This window comes from Mya arenaria, chromosome 4 (genome assembly GCF_026914265.1).
Source record: "Mya arenaria isolate MELC-2E11 chromosome 4, ASM2691426v1".
In the NCBI taxonomy this organism is placed as follows: Eukaryota; Metazoa; Mollusca; class Bivalvia; order Myida; family Myidae; genus Mya; species Mya arenaria.
The window spans coordinates 3,193,934-3,216,533 of NC_069125.1; the positions used below are offsets into that span (position 1 = coordinate 3,193,934).

Genomic DNA, 22,600 nt, shown 5'->3' on the forward strand with positions numbered 1-22,600 from the left:
ATAGAAACTGTGACGTAATGACGACAGCGATGCGCCGACGTGCGCGTCACGTAGGGTATGGGGAGACGTAAATTTCAATACAAGAACCAAGCTCCTATCATTATTGGTTCCGAAGATATCTTCGAGATTAGCTCCCCCTTAGTAGCTATATGGGAGCGCGTTTTGTTTACGAAATGTCGCGAATTTGCGCATACTTTGACGCTCTTGAAACCAGTCAAAAACTATCATCCCGCACACCCCGAGGGGTGCATCTTGAAGGGTTTAGCGTCCCCTACACGGGAAAATTAGTCCCAGCCTGGTCAGGTGTAGGGATGCTGAGATATCTACGAGATTGCCAACCCCATTTTACGGCATTTTATGCTGCATTTTAGCGTATACAATAACTTTATAGGCGAATAGGAACTGTGACGTAATGACGACAGCGATGCGCCGCCGTGCGCGTCACGTAGGGTATGGGGAGACGTAAATTTCAATACAAGAACCAAGCTCCTATCATTATTGGTTCCGAAGATATCTTCGAGATTAGCTCCCCCTTAGTAGCTATATGGGAGCGCGTTTTGTTTACGAAATGTCGCGAATTTGCGCATACTTTGACGCTCTTGAAACCAGTCAAAAACTATCATCCCGCACACCCCAAGGGGTGCATCTTGAAGGGTTTAGCGTCCCCTACACGGGGAAATTGGTCCCAGCCTGGTCAGGTGTAGGGATGCTGAGATATCTACGAGATTGCCAACCCCATTTTACGGCATTTTATGCTGCATTTTAGCGTATACAATAACTTTATAGGCGAATAGGAACTGTGACGTAATGACGACAGCGATGCGCCGCCGTGCGCGTCACGTAGGGTATGGGGAGACGTAAATTTCAATACAAGAACCAAGCTCCTATCATTATTGGTTCCGAAGATATCTTCGAGATTAGCTCCCCCTTAGTAGCTATATGGGAGCGCGTTTTGTTTACGAAATGTCGCGAATTTGCGCATACTTTGACGCTCTTGAAACCAGTCAAAAACTATCATCCCGCACACCCCGAGGGGTGCATCTTGAAGGGTTTAGCGTCCCCTACACGGGAAAATTAGTCCCAGCCTGGTCAGGTGTAGGGATGCTGAGATATCTACGAGATTGCCAACCCCATTTTACGGCATTTTATGCTGCATTTTAGCGTATACAATAACTTTATAGGCGAATAGGAACTGTGACGTAATGACGACAGCGATGCGCCGCCGTGCGCGTCACGTAGGGTATGGGGAGACGTAAATTTCAATACAAGAACCAAGCTCCTATCATTATTGGTTCCGAAGATATCTTCGAGATTAGCTCCCCCTTAGTAGCTATATGGGAGCGCGTTTTGTTTACGAAATGTCGCGAATTTGCGCATACTTTGACGCTCTTGAAACCAGTCAAAAACTATCATCCCGCACACCCCGAGGGGTGCATCTTGAAGGGTTTAGCGTCCCCTACACGGGGAAATTGGTCCCAGCCTGGTCAGGTGTAGGGATGCTGAGATATCTACGAGATTGCCAACCCCATTTTACGGCATTTTATGCTGCATTTTAGCGTATACAATAACTTTATAGGCGAATAGGAACTGTGACGTAATGACGACAGCGATGCGCCGCCGTGCGCGTCACGTAGGGTATGGGGAGACGTAAATTTCAATACAAGAACCAAGCTCCTATCATTATTGGTTCCGAAGATATCTTCGAGATTAGCTCCCCCTTAGTAGCTATATGGGAGCGCGTTTTGTTTACGAAATGTCGCGAATTTGCGCATACTTTGACGCTCTTGAAACCAGTCAAAAACTATCATCCCGCACACCCCGAGGGGTGCATCTTGAAGGGTTTAGCGTCCCCTACACGGGGAAATTGGTCCCAGCCTGGTCAGGTGTAGGGATGCTGAGATATCTACGAGATTGCCAACCCCATTTTACGGCATTTTATGCTGCATTTTAGCGTATACAATAACTTTATAGGCGAATAGGAACTGTGACGTAATGACGACAGCGATGCGCCGCCGTGCGCGTCACGTAGGGTATGGGGAGACGTAAATTTCAATACAAGAACCAAGCTCCTATCATTATTGGTTCCGAAGATATCTTCGAGATTAGCTCCCCCTTAGTAGCTATATGGGAGCGCGTTTTGTTTACGAAATGTCGCGAATTTGCGCATACTTTGACGCTCTTGAAACCAGTCAAAAACTATCATCCCGCACACCCCGAGGGGTGCATCTTGAAGGGTTTAGCGTCCCCTACACGGGGAAATTGGTCCCAGCCTGGTCAGGTGTAGGGATGCTGAGATATCTACGAGATTGCCAACCCCATTTTACGGCATTTTATGCTGCATTTTAGCGTATACAATAACTTTATAGGCGAATAGGAACTGTGACGTAATGACGACAGCGATGCGCCGCCGTGCGCGTCACGTAGGGTATGGGGAGACGTAAATTTCAATACAAGAACCAAGCTCCTATCATTATTGGTTCCGAAGATATCTTCGAGATTAGCTCCCCCTTAGTAGCTATATGGGAGCGCGTTTTGTTTACGAAATGTCGCGAATTTGCGCATACTTTGACGCTCTTGAAACCAGTCAAAAACTATCATCCCGCACACCCCGAGGGGTGCATCTTGAAGGGTTTAGCGTCCCCTACACGGGGAAATTGGTCCCAGCCTGGTCAGGTGTAGGGATGCTGAGATATCTACGAGATTGCCAACCCCATTTTACGGCATTTTATGCTGCATTTTAGCGTATACAATAACTTTATAGGCGAATAGGAACTGTGACGTAATGACGACAGCGATGCGCCGCCGTGCGCGTCACGTAGGGTATGGGGAGACGTAAATTTCAATACAAGAACCAAGCTCCTATCATTATTGGTTCCGAAGATATCTTCGAGATTAGCTCCCCCTTAGTAGCTATATGGGAGCGCGTTTTGTTTACGAAATGTCGCGAATTTGCGCATACTTTGACGCTCTTGAAACCAGTCAAAAACTATCATCCCGCACACCCCGAGGGGTGCATCTTGAAGGGTTTAGCGTCCCCTACACGGGGAAATTGGTCCCAGCCTGGTCAGGTGTAGGGATGCTGAGATATCTACGAGATTGCCAACCCCATTTTACGGCATTTTATGCTGCATTTTAGCGTATACAATAACTTTATAGGCGAATAGGAACTGTGACGTAATGACGACAGCGATGCGCCGCCGTGCGCGTCACGTAGGGTATGGGGAGACGTAAATTTCAATACAAGAACCAAGCTCCTATCATTATTGGTTCCGAAGATATCTTCGAGATTAGCTCCCCCTTAGTAGCTATATGGGAGCGCGTTTTGTTTACGAAATGTCGCGAATTTGCGCATACTTTGACGCTCTTGAAACCAGTCAAAAACTATCATCCCGCACACCCCGAGGGGTGCATCTTGAAGGGTTTAGCGTCCCCTACACGGGAAAATTAGTCCCAGCCTGGTCAGGTGTAGGGATGCTGAGATATCTACGAGATTGCCAACCCCATTTTACGGCATTTTATGCTGCATTTTAGCGTATACAATAACTTTATAGGCGAATAGGAACTGTGACGTAATGACGACAGCGATGCGCCGCCGTGCGCGTCACGTAGGGTATGGGGAGACGTAAATTTCAATACAAGAACCAAGCTCCTATCATTATTGGTTCCGAAGATATCTTCGAGATTAGCTCCCCCTTAGTAGCTATATGGGAGCGCGTTTTGTTTACGAAATGTCGCGAATTTGCGCATACTTTGACGCTCTTGAAACCAGTCAAAAACTATCATCCCGCACACCCCAAGGGGTGCATCTTGAAGGGTTTAGCGTCCCCTACACGGGGAAATTGGTCCCAGCCTGGTCAGGTGTAGGGATGCTGAGATATCTACGAGATTGCCAACCCCATTTTACGGCATTTTATGCTGCATTTTAGCGTATACAATAACTTTATAGGCGAATAGGAACTGTGACGTAATGACGACAGCGATGCGCCGCCGTGCGCGTCACGTAGGGTATGGGGAGACGTAAATTTCAATACAAGAACCAAGCTCCTATCATTATTGGTTCCGAAGATACCTTCGAGATTAGCTCCCCCTTAGTAGCTATATGGGAGCGCGTTTTGTTTACGAAATGTCGCGAATTTGCGCATACTTTGACGCTCTTGAAACCAGTCAAAAACTATCATCCCGCACACCCCAAGGGGTGCATCTTGAAGGGTTTAGCGTCCCCTACACGGGGAAATTGGTCCCAGCCTGGTCAGGTGTAGGGATGCTGAGATATCTACGAGATTGCCAACCCCATTTTACGGCATTTTATGCTGCATTTTAGCGTATACAATAACTTTATAGGCGAATAGGAACTGTGACGTAATGACGACAGCGATGCGCCGCCGTGCGCGTCACGTAGGGTATGGGGAGACGTAAATTTCAATACCAGAACCAAGCTCCTATCATTATTGGTTCCGAAGATACCTTCGAGATTAGCTCCCCCTTAGTAGCTATATGGGAGCGCGTTTTGTTTACGAAATGTCGCGAATTTGCGCATACTTTGACGCTCTTGAAACCAGTCAAAAACTATCATCCCGCACACCCCGAGGGGTGCATCTTGAAGGGTTTAGCGTCCCCTACACGGGGAAATTGGTCCCAGCCTGGTCAGGTGTAGGGATGCTGAGATATCTACGAGATTGCCAACCCCATTTTACGGCATTTTATGCTGCATTTTAGCGTATACAATAACTTTATAGGCGAATAGGAACTGTGACGTAATGACGACAGCGATGCGCCGCCGTGCGCGTCACGTAGGGTATGGGGAGACGTAAATTTCAATACAAGAACCAAGCTCCTATCATTATTGGTTCCGAAGATATCTTCGAGATTAGCTCCCCCTTAGTAGCTATATGGGAGCGCGTTTTGTTTACGAAATGTCGCGAATTTGCGCATACTTTGACGCTCTTGAAACCAGTCAAAAACTATCATCCCGCACACCCCGAGGGGTGCATCTTGAAGGGTTTAGCGTCCCCTACACGGGGAAATTGGTCCCAGCCTGGTCAGGTGTAGGGATGCTGAGATATCTACGAGATTGCCAACCCCATTTTACGGCATTTTATGCTGCATTTTAGCGTATACAATAACTTTATAGGCGAATAGGAACTGTGACGTAATGACGACAGCGATGCGCCGCCGTGCGCGTCACGTAGGGTATGGGGAGACGTAAATTTCAATACAAGAACCAAGCTCCTATCATTATTGGTTCCGAAGATATCTTCGAGATTAGCTCCCCCTTAGTAGCTATATGGGAGCGCGTTTTGTTTACGAAATGTCGCGAATTTGCGCATACTTTGACGCTCTTGAAACCAGTCAAAAACTATCATCCCGCACACCCCGAGGGGTGCATCTTGAAGGGTTTAGCGTCCCCTACACGGGGAAATTGGTCCCAGCCTGGTCAGGTGTAGGGATGCTGAGATATCTACGAGATTGCCAACCCCATTTTACGGCATTTTATGCTGCATTTTAGCGTATACAATAACTTTATAGGCGAAATTTTTATTTTAAGTAACAGTGACCTTGACCTTGACTCTAGGGACCCGAAAGGCAATCCATGAAAGGTATCCATAAACTCTTCCTTAATACCAAGTTGGGTCAAGATATGTCTACCCTAACTAAAGTTATTCAGTTTCAACTGTTTTTCTATTTTTAGTAACAATGACCTTGACGTTGACTCTAGGGACCCTAAACGAAAGGTATCCCTAAACTCTTCCTATAGACTAAGTTTGGTCAAGTTATGTCAACCCTTACTGAAATTATTCAGTTTCATAGGTGAGTTTGACGCCGCCCAGCCGCCCGAACAACGACGTTCGTCATTCTAATAACCAGGTTTCACTATGTGAAAACCTGGTTTAAAACTGTTTATGCTTCGTAAGGCATATAATAAATTTATAATATTCATGATTTCTCAAGGGTTTTTTTTAACGCAAATTTCAATCGAAAGATATTAACTTAAAATATTGAGAAAATTTACTGCTGTTACAATGTGAAGAACCTAATATCAAATTTAAACTCAGAAAAGCATTATTCACTGACAGAATACTCATTATCTTTAATGTTATTTTTAAAACCAATCTCCTTTAAGTCGCCAAGAAATTTCACCACAGTGCCTGATCAGACATAATAATGTGATTTTAAAGCATTCTTAGAAAATAATCAGCTCTAAATCTTTCAAGGAATTTATTCCATACACCATTTTCTCCTTAACAGTTTTTGAAGACATCTCTAAAATCCTCCGTTCTCATTGAATTATATAAAGAAAAAAAATGATAAAGTCAACAAATGTTTTATATTTTAATATTGACTAGCCATTTTTGGAACAACAACATTTATATCATTATCACAAACTAAAATTTCAAAGAAAAGAATATTCAAAATGACAAACATATGACAACATGAGAACTTTAGAATTCAAAATAAATATATATAACAGACATTACATTTTTCATTGATGACTATAATTCCCGACGTAATTGACATGACCCTGAATAGAATACTAATCAGAGTTCAAAAAAAGTCTGCAAGTGAATATAGTTTTTGGACTAGGGCACTTGTGCCATAGTTCGTAGTAGTCACACCATCAAATTGCATCAACAGGGCGAATACAGGGGTTCACTGACGTAATGAATCCCTAAGCTCTATTTTGATTGGATGTCTGTCAGCAAATTTTAACATACCGAAGAGTTCCGAATGCTAAATTGAATAATCATAGTAGTACCAGGTCTGAGCACTATCAATGTTCTGGTATATGCTCAGATTGGTAGTAGAACACTTGAATAGTTAAAACTGTGTTATTTGATATCGTAAACATTGTATTACCGTAGTTGCACACATACACACTGCCAACTGATCTGAGTGCACTGGTAATGGACATTGTGTATTTGTTCCACCTTGTCATTGATTGGACTGGATGCATAAGTAACCAGATTATGTGTGAAGTGGGTTTCAATACTGTAGATTTCGGAGATGAAATTAAGGACCGCTTATAACACACACATGTAATTGATCAATCTGTGATTTAGTAAATGATAGCATAATTGCAGACAAAATTGTTGGATTATTAATCATTTTCTGCTTTGCTCTTAAAAATGCTTGATGAACTCTGGAGTATAACAAATACATTCGAAACTCCTCGGCAATTTTCCATCGAAAACAACCTCAGATCTATATGGATGGCTTACATGTCAGTTATCTTTACATTTAACTAAACTTCAAGCAGATCGCATAGTTATTTCAATTTAGCAGTTAAACTTAATGACTTGAATCTTGAAAATCTGTATGATTTATGCAATAATACACTTCACTGGCAATCATTTTAAACTTAGATATACAAAATACGGGTTAAAACAGTATTGTTAATGAATACTTTTACTTGCAATTTTACGAGCTACTTCTACTGATGAACCAGCATACATCCGAGGTTGTTTTTGATGAAGAGTTCAGAATGTAATAAAACGATGTCAAAATGAATGAATGTCCAGTACAATGATGGTAGTCTACACACAAGGTCCGGGAACAGGCAAAAGGCCAACTTAAGAACCTTTCTTGTGATTGATGCAGTGTTCTCAATAACAACCGGCTGTAGGCCAAAAAGTGGCAATAGGGCCGCTTCAAATTTGGAAAACTAAATTGATAATCAGTAGAATAAGTAGAAGCTGGTCGTTTACTTTACTATTTGAGACGGTTCAACCGAAACTTATTGAGAACCCTGTTGATGAATGCATTAAAATGAAGCTGAGGCCTATTTATGGTAATGACATTTAATATCATCATAATTATAACATTGATTTTGTGGGAGTGTTTTGTCATTTTACGAATAAGAACTAAAACCAGTCACAAAAATATGCTTGTGCATAACATAGCTAAATTCTGACACTGCTTTTATACCATCTGACTAGTAAATCTCTCGATTGTTTTAACAGCAAGAAATATTTCAATCATAGTGATGCGGTGTCATGTCAATTATGATGAAAATCAGATAAATATGAAACTTAAATAAAGCATTCTGTTTTATAAATCTTGTCCAATGTTTGGAAAATCATCCTCTTAAATAAACTTAATCTTCCGCAAATAAATGAACTTTAAAAACAAACATTAAAAATCAACTTCTATAACCGTTAAATCACAACACACCATTTAGAAATTAAACTCAATTTTATCTAAAAGATACTAAATTTAACAATTTTACAAATTTAAAAAAAAACATTTTTTTCTCACAATATATAGATTTTACCTCAAAATATATCATCAAAGTAACTATATATACGATTTTCTATAAAACTGTACAAAAACACTTTACAATACAAAATAAAATGTCAGCCAAGTTCTTATTTTCTAATTTCACTAAGTAATTAGATACATATATGTCAATCCATCTAAATGAAACTCTAGCATATTATGGTAATGAACATGTAAAGTGAGTTTGACATGGTGGAATACTGAATTAATTTTAAAACATAAACTGGCGTGGCTCACAATATTTTACTTTATACTTAAAAAGCCAACAAAATTTCGCACTAAGGATCAGATGGCGATTTGATTTTACTGAACAATTTTTCACGATTGTCTGATTTTTTTCCAAACCGGATCTCATAGTTAAATTTCATAAATTTTTTACAATACACAAGCTTAAAATTCAAAATATTTCACAGTGTCAGTGTATAACACTATTTATTATTCAAAACAATATTTTCACCCTTCAGCATCTGGGGTGGTATTCAATATGCGACTTAAGTCGATCTTATGGTCATACATCACTGACTTCATTTACTCTATTGGTCAGATAATTATAACAAGTAATTCGATTAGCTACATCGTTCTTAGATCCAATTAAGACCAATATTGAATACCAGCCTAGAACAGAAATAGCCGACATAAAGCAGATACACCATTGCTCAACCATATGACTTCTAGCCAAATAAGTCAAAATATTTTTATTTGCAATTAAAATGGATTCATTCACATTTTATACATTCAGACATTGAGAAGATCAATAATTTTCATTTTGTGTGACATTAGAACAAAATGCTTTTTTCAATAAAAAAACAACTTTTAGTTCAAATTTGAGCCTTAGTTCTAAAAATAATTTCAAAAGGTGACAGAAAAATGCTCTACTTTGTCGAAAAGCATAAGCTACTTTTTTTAGGCATGAATGATGAAATGAATTTCTGCTTGTATCTGATTGGTGATTTTTTTGTTTAACTCAATTTACACTTGTGAGAAATTCTAAGACAAAGATACCCTCTCTAAATCTTCCTCTATATGACTATCACAATTTCTATTATCAATTAGGCCATAAATCTTTGTTATTTACCTCATAGGTAACTACACTAAATAAGAAAATTCTGGCAAAAAATACAATACTGTTAAAACATTGCACTTCATTTTGCAAAAATATGCAAAAAATATTTTTTTGTCATGGCAACCCGGATGATTCCTGGGTTTTTTGTACACTTGCACAATTTCATACTAAAAGTTTCTTATTTTCTACTATTTTTACAGTTTTAAGTTTCAGTGAAGTATTCTCTTTATTAAAAAAAATGTTAACAAAATTCCAAAAAGTCTCTAAACAAAAAAAGAACAGTTTGAATACCATGCCAAAAGAAACCATAAATTTACAGTACTCAGTGGCAACATATTTGCCGTTCTGTATAATTATAGAGCCATAATTCCACATGGGAGATTCTAATTACTACTTTGTCCTAACAAAGATTTAGTAATATTCAGTACTGCATGTGGCAGGATTATGTAATGCATTTATCGGCATTTTATTCAGCAAGTAGCTAGATTTAATACTACAAATTGCGGCATTTCATATTGCATAAAGCATGCAGGATTGATAAGTACTGCAAATAGCCGGAATGAGTACTTCATATAGACATTGAAGCAGCATCTAGTACTGCAAATAGACATTGTAGCAGCATTTTGTCTGCAAACAGCATTTAGTCTGCAAATAGCAGGATTTAATGCTGTCGGTAGCGAGACTGAGAATCCCGGTGATAGTTTCCGGACGATGAAGAATTATGTCGAGGAGGGTTAGTAACTGAACCGTAACCTGGGAAACAAACAGAACAAAAAAGCAAGGGTAAGTATGGTGCATAGATGGCTATATGTCATACTCTACTGCTGATCAAGCCCCCGAGTGTGCCGATATTATCCCCAAAGTAAATGCCTGATATAACCCTTACTAATAAACTGACCCCAAAATAAGTCATAATGAATCATACTTACATTTAAATATCATTGAAAATTATTACATTTCATATAATTTGTAATATAGACAAAACAAAGGTGATGTATAATAATAAAGAGCTTTTTACAGAGTTATTGCCCTTTGTTATATTTTCTTGTCCCGAGCTATCTATTTTTAATAATGGAAGTTCAGGCACACACAGGGTCAAGAAGGGAAGGTAAAAGGTGAGGAAGGATAAATTGGCAGCAAATTTTTTACACAAGCACTAAAGTCAAAACAGCAGCATGTTTCAATAGGATTTGTGTAAGACTTAAGTTAAAATGGTGGCAAATTTTCACTAGCGTAAGCGTTACCCCTTTCACAATAGGCAGCAAGTCTTTACATTATTATGTGTTACACAAAGGTCAAAATGGAAGACAGTTTTGACACCTGGTCTAAGATGTTTAAGATTGAGTTAAAATGGAAGCAAGTTTTTACACTAGCAAATGTTTTACATTGAGATAAAGAGTAGATTTTACACTAGCACATGTTTGACATAGAGTTGAATAACAGTTTTACACTAACACATAATATATGTTCTTTATTGAGTTAAAATGGCAGTTTTACACTAGCATGTATTTAACATTGAGTTAAAATGGCAGTTTTATATAGCATGTGTTTAACATTGAGTTAAAATGGCAGTTTTATATAGCATGTGTTTAACATTGAGTTAAAATGGCAGTTTTATGTAGCATGTGTTTAACATTGAGTTAAAATGGCAGTTTTATATAGCATGTGTTTAACATTGAGTAAAAATGGCAGTTTTATATAGCATGAGTTTAACATTGAGTTAAAATGGCAGTTTTATATAGCATGTGTTTAACATTGAGTTAAAATGGCAGTTTTTACACTAACATGTGTTTAACATTGAGTTAAAATGGCAGTTTTTACACTAGCATGTGTTTAACATTGAGTTAAAATGGCAGTTTTTACACTAGCATGTGTTTAACATTGAGTTAAAATGGAAGTTTTTACACTAACACTTGTTTTACATTGAGTTAAAATGGCAGTCCTTACACTTTCAATTTTTTATATTGAGTTAAATGGCAGTTATACACTAACACATTTTTTATTTTGAGTTAAATGGCAGTAAATTACACTTACATCAGTTTTAAACCGAATCAAAATGAAACGAAAACTTTCACTACCCTGGTAATTTTATTTACACTTTAAAAATAAAGCACATGATTTAAGATTAACAATTAGATTAGTATCTATATTTCACACTATTATTTGAATTGTGATAAAAGTCTAAATGACAGCATGGTTTTCAAACTTATCAAAATGGTTGAGAGGTTTTACACAAATGGTCACATTTTCAGGATAGAGGCTAGCATGATGGCTACATGTCCGTAGGATTACTCTCAAACGGGTATAAACAAGCAGTGAACTGCCGTTAAGTCATTGTAGATCGCAAAAGGACTTGTTAGTTTTTTTCTGAAAATTTGTTATATTGAAAGAAAAGGTAGTACGGTTTAAAGGTTTAGTGCCAGAAAAAGGCATATACTTTAACTTTAGAATACAACCTACATTTTCAGCCATTGAGATTACAGATAGTCAACCATTAAGTAGTAGAATTAATCATTAAGAATTTAAACTTTCGCGCATGTATAAAGATCCACCTACTGCCAAACATCCGATACACACTACCTGCGTCAGATTTTGTGTTGACAATGGATAAGCCAATGAGATTGTATTCTAAGTCAGTTAGTTGACATGAAGTAAATTATTAATGATTAAGAAGGACTCTTTTGCTACGCTCACTCCGACCATTCTTAATCAATAAGAATTCACTACATGTCATCTAACTATTACATAATATAAATATTAATTAAGTCGCAGGGTTCCAGTAAAATGGCATAAACCATGAAAGATTATAGTTTTCTTCAATGTTTTTACTTGATTTTCTGTTTAAAGAAAATGAAATACCGGTACCTGTCATAGGCTGCGTACAATATTTCTATATTGGTGTTATTATAATTTATAATCTACATGCAACCCTGTCCGATAGTTGAAAAAATACGGTGCTCATTTGATTTCAGAGATTTTTTATTCATCAATCTAATTTATATTTTCTTATACTTGAAAATGAATCGAAAAGAAACATGACACAATTATGCGAGACATTTTCCAATTTACAAAATATGACCTCTTCTTTTACCTTCCCTGACTTGTGCGCTAAATATCTGATAAAGCTAACCTTTTAAGAAATACCATCACCATAACAAGGCATTTTCTTTCTTAAATATTACTGTAGAGATAGGTAGTTAAACAGCATTCAAACCAGAAAATCTATACAAACAACTGTACATGTAACACATACTGTAAGCCCAATTACCAAATATATGACAAATCTCTAGGAAAAAATCAAGCCACTTTTAGAAAGGTTAACATTACTATTATTAAAGAAGGACTAACCTCCTGTAGTTTCCTCAGGCTCGTCGTGAAATTCTTCCCGACTGCTTTCTGACGCAATGTGCTGTGATTGTCCATAACGGTCACTAGAACACCGTTCAGTGCCATAACGATCTCCACTTTGTTGTCGGTCAGAATTATAACGGTCATTGCTGTACCGGTCAGCACTATATTGCTTATCTCCACTGTGGGGGTCGTTTCCACGCTGTCTGTCAAAGGAATGGCGGTCAGTAGTGTATCGGTCACTACTTACACTGGTCTTGCTCTCTCTTGTTTGACCACCAGAATAAATGTGGCCACTTTGGCTACTGGCCAAACTACCAGCATCACTCTCACCTGTAACATAAAGAATCTTCCTCACAAAACTAATCAATGACAAGAGAGCCTTTAAGTAAACACCCACGCTCGTCTGTTATTTCAATTGAAAAAGGGGTATAACTCAACAATAATTAAAGCCAGAGTTAGTGTTTGTACTGGGTATCTAACAATACCTTGATTTTGTAACGCAATTTTATAATTACCCGAGCCTTTGCGTCCTTTCCGTCGACCAATACTGACGTCATCGTCCGAGCTGCTCTCGGAGTCATGTTCGCTGCTCTCCCCATAGCTTGTACCTGCCCACAGGAACGTTATATAATCAAGATCATTTACAAAATATGTCATTTATGTTAGGTTTATTACTTTCGTAATGTTATGTTTTCTGATCTCATTTTAATTTTACCCAATGTGTAGCTTTAGGGTTTTAGCAAGGATTTAAAAAGGGACAGGGTGCTGCAGAAAAGGGACAGGGTGCTGCAGAAAAGGGACAGGGTGCTGCAGAAAAGGGACAGGGTGCTGCAGAAAAGGGACAGGGTGCAGCACACTTCTATACCCTTTAGCTAAATCCCTTAAGCTGCCCAACCCAAATCAATAAAATTGACAATCATACTGATTGTGAGTGGGCAATATTGTAGACTTGAGCAATATATTAACAAAATTGAGGACAATACATACCCAAAAATACTTCAATCAAACCCCAGCTTGAATTCCCCATTGACTTTAACTAGATGTAGAGGACCAATTTATGTATACTGAAGGTAAAGTATTCACGCTTGGCTTGAATTTTGCGAGGTTGAGGTATTTTTATTGGTTGCTGGGAGTTCAAGTCAACAAGGCTCGACTGTATATTACAATGAAGTCTTGAGCGTTTACTAACTACATTACAAAACAGTCTGATAAGCCCAGCCTACTGTCATTGCCCCTGTCCCTTCTCCAGCTGTTGAAGGTTTGTACACCTTCTCCATGGGCCCTAGCTGATCCCTGATATTTTGACTTGCCCATAGGCCCAGTTTAAAACATAACAATACAATATGATAAGCCCCGCCTACCTTGACTGCACCGACCCCTACTCCAGTTGTTGTAGTTCTGTACAGCCCAACTTTGAGCCCTTGGTAATCCCCAATATTCCGGCTTGCCCATAACCCCAGTTTAAAATATAACAATACAATATGATAAGCCCCGCCTACCTTGACTGTCCCGACCCCTACTCCAGTTGTTGTAGGTCTGTGCAGCCCAACTTTGAGCCCTTGGTAATCCCCAATATTCCGGCTTGCCCATAACCCAAGTTTAAAATATAACAATACAATATGATAAGCCCCGCCTACCTTGACTGCCCCGACCCCTACTCCAGTTGTTGTAGGTCTGTACAGCTCCAGTTTGAGCCCTAGGTGTTCCCCGGTATTCTGGCTTGCTCTTTACCCCCAGCTTACTGCTTTCAGATTTCTTCTCTGGTATGACATATTTTGGCAGGCCTTTAAAAAACCATGCACCCGATCGCTTCCATACCTGCAAAATTATTGTACCATCACGGTTAGTGATGAAACGATTATGGAGTATAATCGATTAATCGTCACTGACAATGCTATGTCGGCGACAATCAATAGTGGTTGTCCAAAATCGATGTCACTAATGTTACTTCAGGTAACTACATATGTTTTGTTTTGTGGTTAAAGTCGAGTTAATGTCATTTTTTCTTTCAGGTAAATTCTCGTTGAATTCATTTTAAGAAGGGTGGTCACTCTCCTACACAAATGCGGTGAATGTAAACACTTGTGCTTAAAAACTTACAAACTCTCCCAAAATTATAAATTGTTTTTAATTGTGCATGTATTGCATAAAACCTTCTTCTATGTCTCTATGGTGTAGTGGATCCGGTCTTACCTGGAAATACCGGGGATCCCGGCGAGATGCATTCTGTTTTTGAAACCTATTTTGGTTTCGTTTGTAATTAACTAGTTTACTTTTTTGTGGAAGTTTTATGAAATTTAGATATTCTCATGATATGTTCAATAATACGGGTTATTGAATGTTAAGCTGAGGTACAAATATTGAATATATTTTTACATTGATAAAATACTAAGATAACTGTTTGTTATTTTGCAATTGATGTGCAATTATTAAGTATGTGTTGTGTTGTTATGTTTTTTTCGTTTAGTTATTAAAGACAGGAAAAGATTAATGAAATTTACTTACTGTTGCCAAAGGCATTACAATAGCATCACACGTACTGATTCTAAGTCAAACCATCTAAATGATCATGATGATACTATGTATAAAGAATGTATTCCTTACAGATATTATGAACTTTCGATTATTGTCCGATAGTAAATCGAAATGCTTGTTTCGATTCGATTCGATTATCGATAGCAAATGGAGTCCAATTTTCAAACACTAATCATGGTAATCAAACATATTGATAGGTCAAACATTTTTAAACTTAATAAGAGAGCATGGGACTTCTTCGATAAAAGGCATAAATATATTGTCTTTAGCAGATGGAGCCTCGATGAAGACCTGGGGGGGGGGGGATACAACGTTCATTTTCAGCAAATGAAATTGCAGACAGGCAATCATTAAGAATTTGGCTTAATCTTTAAGAATTTCAACTTCTGCGAATGTTTCAAGGTCCCTCTACTGACACTCATCTGATACACAATCCCAGCATCAGATTTTTTGTTGTCTATGCATCATCCAATGAGGTTGTATTCTAAGTCAGTTAGCTGACCTGAAGTAATTTCTTAATTATTTAGAAGAGCTTATTTGCTACACTCACTTTGCCCTATCTTAATCATTAAGAATTTACTTCATGTCATCTAACTCTAACACAAAAAAAATGTCAATGCTGTGAGATCATGCAATTACTGCTCTCACAGAATCCAGGCACCAAATTTAATACAAGGCATTCTCCTTACAAACCAGTGGAGATTAATTTCCCTCTTTTAATTCAACTTCAAGTCATGCTTAGAGAGCTGACAAGAGTTGCACACAAGTCCAATAATAAGAACCATTAATTACAAAATCTTGGACAATAAAAGCATAACCATGCATGAATCAAATGATTTAGTCCAGGGAAAATAAAAAACATGGAGAAAAAAAATGCACAGAAATAATTTTGGTCGTTTTGTGTTTTATCAAGCAGTACTTTTAATATCCAAGAAGTATAGGACAATCACATGGTTCAAAATGTAAATTTTGGGGTAAAACGTTTGAAAATTAAATGGGAATTTATGGAATTTGTCAATAATTCTGTAAATTTAAAAATAAACTTACCAGAATTACTGTATTTCATTGATATTATACAGAAACTACGTAATTTTGTGAGATGAGATTTTTTTTGGTAAAATGTTTGAAAAATTAATTGAAAAATAACAATCCAGAAATTTTCTAGTACCTTTCTCAAATTTTGCAATAAAATCACTAGAATTACTGTTTTTTAATAGATATTATATGAGTATTAAAAGTCTTGCATGGAAAACAGCAGTGATCAATACAATAAAACATGGATGATTTCTTCCCTCTACAGAACTAAATCACCACTTATAAACCTCAAGATGCCATACAAACAGACGAAACAGATATTTATACCTATTACAGCCCATAAAGAGAAAATTAGCAGAATGGACCGAAGCTTATACAGAAAATATGACAGATAAATGACATCATTTATTCTGATATTGAGAAAAAGAGTGTTACTAAAACAGCTGAAAAATGTGTTTTATTGGTGTGTGGGAAAAATGAGAAAGAATCAAGTATGGCAATGTCAGAATCAATAATCATAATGTGAGAAGAAAGCCATAACCAGATGCTAATAATTGTCTGTTTCTCTCATTCAAACAAATGGCATATACCTAAATAAATAGTTGAATCATAGATTTCAGTGATTTGAAGGGACTAGACACCAGATGATACATACCATTTGCAAGAAAAAAAACCATAAATTGCTATCCTTGTGTACAAAGCCTTGAATCTTACTGACTGATGTAGCACATGACTGTAAAACATACATCTTTCGCAGTCTATGAGTATTTTTCCAATTCAACATTGTATTCTTATATACCATTTATATATTAAAGCGACTAGACACAAGATGAGACAGATGAAAAAAAGATAATTGTCAGAAACTTACATAAAATTGATATCATTGTGTAAAAACACATTGAAACTTACCAACTGACGTATCACATGGCTTACGACATGTATTTTTCTCATATTTTGCGTATTATTTCAATTCGAAATTTACTGGGTTTGTCTACCACATAAATCCCAATAAATTTAAAAATAGCATCAGTAAATGCATCCTGTACTAATCACATGACCCACATGGCTAACTATACACACTATAAACTGAGAAACCATAATTTGTTATTTTTAAACTGGTTAACATAGCTGAGACAGTAACAAAATATTCTTTTAAACTTGTAAAATGATGTTTTATTGGCCTCAGAGTTAGCTCGTGTAATAATTCTTAATTAATTCTAGGTTTGTTTTGAGGAAATACTGTATTTGCCTTTTTGAGATCATCCTGTGTCTACGTAGTCCCTTTAATACCTTGAATATTACTTTAAATTATTATTATATTTAAATTTTGTTTCAACCCATAACTTTTACATGGATTTCAAAGGAAATTATTATTGCAAGGCAAACAATTTCTTGCAAAATAGATGACACAAACAATTTCTTTCAGTTGCTATCAAGCGTCAGCCTAAACATGTTATTTCAATGCTAGGTATGACAATGATGTACTTGTAACCATTTGATATTAAGCAAAATAAACATCAGAGATGCTTTTCAATTTAAAATGAAACAATATGTTGGGATAACAATCTTTTAATCTGACAGGGTTTCCAACAGAGAAATACCAAACCAAATGATTCTAAATCCCACAATCCTCCAATACTGTAAACTGCTTAAATATTGCGAGGGTTTAAAATTCCGGATTTTTCACAATCTGTCACCTAGCAAAATAACAAATTAACTGTTGCTTCCGGGTGATTTAATAAAGGGCCCGGTCAAGGAGTTACACCTTTTAAAGCTTGAAAACTGAGTCAAAACTAACAAAACACAAAAAAAGGTTCATGCAAAAAGTACAGGGTATACAGTAACAATTTACATAAAACATCAATACAGTGCTGCAACTATCTTGTCTGACAATGGTTTCTAATGGGTATTTAAATAAACTTGAAAATTTCCATAAAATGAATGTAGTTTAAAGTGATACTTGTATTCAAAATCAATACATATAAATGTATAACAAACATAATTTTTGAGTGATAAACCTTTAACTTCTTAACAAATAATGCATATATGGAAAATAATAATTACTGATAACAAGATTGTTACCATGTATTTCATAGCTGAAAACGCACAAATATTAAATGACTGGTGGGTCCTAAAAGATTTACACATTTCTTTCAAATTAAACATGGTATCCTTCTTAAGAATCATTGTTTTCGATATTTATTCATCCTTTTGGTAAGTTAAAGAACTAAATAAATTAAGGCCAAAAAATGATTTGGTAAAGGTTACACCCTTTTCAAGAACCGAGGTAGAGTAGCTGGGCTATTTTAATAAAAAGAACATTGTTGTCATCTTTTGAAAATGGTGTTCAAGTAATCTTCTGTATAAAACTTAAAAGGTTTTAAACTACATATACAAACACATGCTAAAATCACAAGCTTGAATTATTTATTTTTATAACAACTGACTGTAAAAATTGGGTCCTATTTTGTAGGTAGGGTCAGGAACCGGAGCCAAGTGTTATTGTATTTAAGGCCTAATTGTGGTACATCTTATTTGGGAGTTAGTGTGCATCTTTAAAGCTTCCTCTTGCTAATGGAAGCCAGGATTAATAAGAGGAAGTCTGGGGCATTAGCATACTTCCAGGCAATTTGAATTTTACCTAATCCAATGATGATCAATTATGTTTTCCAGAACTAATGGCCATACTGAGAGACACCAACAAAGGCAATCAATGGATGCCAATATACATGTTTTTTCCTTTGTAAATCAAGGGCATTATGGAATTAATATTTTAGCCAGAATAATGGTACTTTTTCAACAGAAGGTCAAATAAAATGGTTTATTTAGGGTTTACATCCTTTTTCCAAAAACAGGCAGGGTAGGTGGGCTTTTTTTCTTCTTTTTATTTGGCTTTATGTAAGAATTGATTTGTCATCATTGGAAATTGTGGTAAAATACTAATGTCTGTATAAAGCTTTAAAATAAGCACAAAAGAGTAATTGTAAAACAATAAAACTATAATTATCGGTAACATGATTGGAACCAATTATCGATAGTCAAACTTCTTAACTATTAGAGATTTGAAAATAATGGTGCAGATCATTTTCCATTTACCAAAGTAAAAGTAATACTTAATCAGAGCCATTTAAGGTAAAACTAAATACAAATCCATTACCTCTCGATTTTCACTGCAGATTTTACATAACCAGAGTGGCTGTCGATTGCAATTCAGCGTGTCCACCCCGCACTTTGTACAGACCGCCTGAAAATATAGAAACCAATAATGAGTGCTTGACAATGGAAGTGCCTGACCATTCAAAGCCATTGACAAGATGAGTTCATTAGTTTGTCCTCTTTCATGGCATTTTTAGTTGTGACAATAACAATAGGCATTCAATAGTCGAAATAAATCTACTTTTTTAGTGTTCAAAATTATATTTTGTCCAATGGGATGACAGTGTTTTATAAAACTGCTGTAACTTTATTTATATAAGCTGTTGTTGATTTTAATTGTGTGAATCAGTAGATTTAAAAAGAGGCTGGGCCAGTAGACAAACTATATTTTTAAACACTTATCAATTAATATTTGTTAACACTGCACTTTCACAGATTGTTCGTCTTAGAATCAGCTGTTTTTGGCAGCAATGCCTTCAATTTCATCCTATAAGACAATTCACAACAAAACAGATCTCAATTATAATTATTTTTTCTTAAATCACCTAAAACCTTTAGCCATAAAACATCAATTTTGAACGTAAATATGAAATATTGCTATCTGATCTTTTGTCAGCAGTCGTTATATCACTGGTGTCCAGACAATTATACAAAATGACTCATTCAAAGACAAAAACAATGAAAAGTTGTCAAAATGGTCAATCTGTGAGAGTTCAGCTTTCACAAAGCGGCTACCCTGCTTACTAACACGTTACCATAACAACACACACTAAGATATACATAAAGCTCAGGTTATGTGAACATGAAATTTAATACTAAAACACATGCAAATGAGAATATCATAAAAGTCTTAAAATACTGGCACAATTTTCGGAAACACGAAACATCACCATAACAGCGTTCGATGGAACATTGAAGCCCGATTCCCACGAGGATGGGTTAATTTGTCAAATTAGGAAATGTAACATGTCCTGAAATATTGATATGTGGCGTGGTGTTTCTTGACAGCCAATACACTAAATGGAAGGATGGTGTTAATCATTTGTAGAGAACATAAAGGTCACATGGAAACACAATCTGCAATGTTTGAGAAATTGATAAGTCTACAAGCTATATAATGACTGTGACTTAATGTCAAACAAAAAAATTGGTTGTGATATAAATTTCTATAACCAAAATGTGAAGGAAAGATACCAAGGTGCCCTGTGCAAAAAAAAATGCCCAATATCTTAGTAAACAACTAAATAAGAGAAAACAAAAGCAACATTATGAATAAAATCTCAACATCTAAAATAGACGACGGCAATTTTTAACAATTAGGAAACTTATTACTTCAAAAACAAGAGGGCCATGATGGCCCTGTATCGCTCACCTGTAGCTTTGCTAAATAAAGTGAACATTCTGACCTATATAAAATTGTGACCTCTATTGTGTTCACAAGGTTTTTTTACTATCTGACCTAGTGACCTAGTTATTGACCGCGGATGACCCAATGTGGAACTTGACCTAGATTTTATAAAGATGATCAGTCTGACCAAGTTTCATAAAGATTAGGCTAAAATTGTGACCTCTATTGTGTTCATAAGGTTTTTCTAATATCTGACCTAGTGACCTAGTTATTGACTGCGGATGACCCAATATCGAACATGACCCAGATTTTATGGAGATGATCATTCTGACCAAGTTGCATTAACATTAGGCTAAAATTGTGACCTCTATTGTGTTCACAAGGTTTTTCTACTAATTGACCTATTGACCTAGTTATTGACGGTAAATGACCCAATATCGAACTTGACCTAGATTTTATAGAGATGATCATTCTGACCAAGTTACATTTAGATTAGGCTTAAGTTGTGACCTCTATTGTGTTCACAAGGTTTTTATACTAATTGACCTAGTGACCTAGTTATTGACAGCGAATGACCCAATATCGAACTTGACCTATATTTTTCTAGAGATGATCATTCTGACCAAGTTGAATTGAGTTAAGCCTAAAATTGTGACCTCTACTGTGTTCACAAGGTTTTTCTACTAATTGACCTAGTGACCTAGTTTTTGACCTGGGTTGACCCAATATGGAACTTGACCTAGCTTATGTTAAGATGATCATTCTGACCAAGTTTCATTAATATAAGGCTAAAATTGTGACCTCTATTTTGTTCACAAGGTTTTTCTAATAATTGACCTAGTGACCTTGTTATTGACTGCGTATGACCCAATATCGAACTTGACCCAGATTTTATACAGATGATCATTCTGACCAAGTTGCATTAAGATTAGCCTAAAATTGTGACCTCTATTGTGTTCACAAGGTTTTTCTACTAATTGACCTAGTGACCTAGTTATTGACTGCGTATGACCCAATATCGAACTTGACCCAGATTTTATAGAGATGATTATTCTGACCAAGTTGCATTAAGATTAGCCTAAAATTGTGACCTCTATTGTGTTCACAAGGTTTTTGTACTAATTGACCTAGTGACCTAGTTATTGACCGCGGATGACCCAATATCGAACTTGACCTAGATTTTATAGAGATGATCATTCTGACCAAGTTGCATTGAGATTAGGCTAAAATTGTGACCTCTATTGTGTTCACAAGGTTTTTGTACTAATTGACCTAGTGACCTAGTTATTGACCGTGAATGACCCAATATCGAACTTGACCTACATTTTACAGCGATGATCATTCTGACCAATTTGCATTGCGATTAGGCTAAAATTGTGACCTCTTTTGTGTTCACAAGGTTTTTCTACTAATTGACCTAGTGACCTAGTTATTGACCGCGGATGACCCAATATCGAACTTGACCTAGATTTTATAGAGATGATCATTCTGACCAAGTTGCATTGAGATTAGGCTAAAATTGTGACCTCTAATGTGTTCACAAGGTATTTCTACTAATTGACCTACTGACCTAGTTTTTGACCCCAGATGACCCAATATCGAACTTGACCTAGATTTCATAGAGATGATCAGTCTGACCAAGTTTCATAAAGATTAGGTCAAAATTGTGACCTCTGTTGTGTTCACAAGGTTTTTCTAATAATTGACCTAGTGACCTAGTTATTGACTGCGGATGACCCAATATCGAACTTGACCTAGATTTTATAGAGATGATTATTCTGACCAAGTTGCATTGAGATTAGGCTAAATTTGTGACCTCTATTGTGTTCACAAGGTTT

The 22,600-nt window shown here is 36.8% G+C and overlaps 1 protein-coding gene across 2 annotated transcripts in view; it reads right to left on the reverse strand.

The window, feature by feature from the left end:
- Positions 1–8,361: 8,361 nt before the first annotated feature.
- LOC128230366 (rab effector Noc2-like) overlaps positions 8,362–22,600 on the reverse strand; it is a 49,517-nt gene continuing 35,278 nt past the window's right edge. For both annotated transcript variants that reach the window (XM_052942576.1, XM_052942577.1), the window contains exons 5-9: positions 19,416–19,502; positions 14,326–14,506; positions 13,204–13,296; positions 12,686–13,018; positions 8,362–10,090 (exon numbers count right to left, since the gene is read on the reverse strand). In XM_052942576.1, coding sequence (XP_052798536.1) covers positions 9,999–10,090; positions 12,686–13,018; positions 13,204–13,296; positions 14,326–14,506; positions 19,416–19,502 — 786 coding nt within the window. In that variant the 3' untranslated portion in view covers positions 8,362–9,998. The remainder of the gene's footprint in view (positions 10,091–12,685; positions 13,019–13,203; positions 13,297–14,325; positions 14,507–19,415; positions 19,503–22,600) is intronic.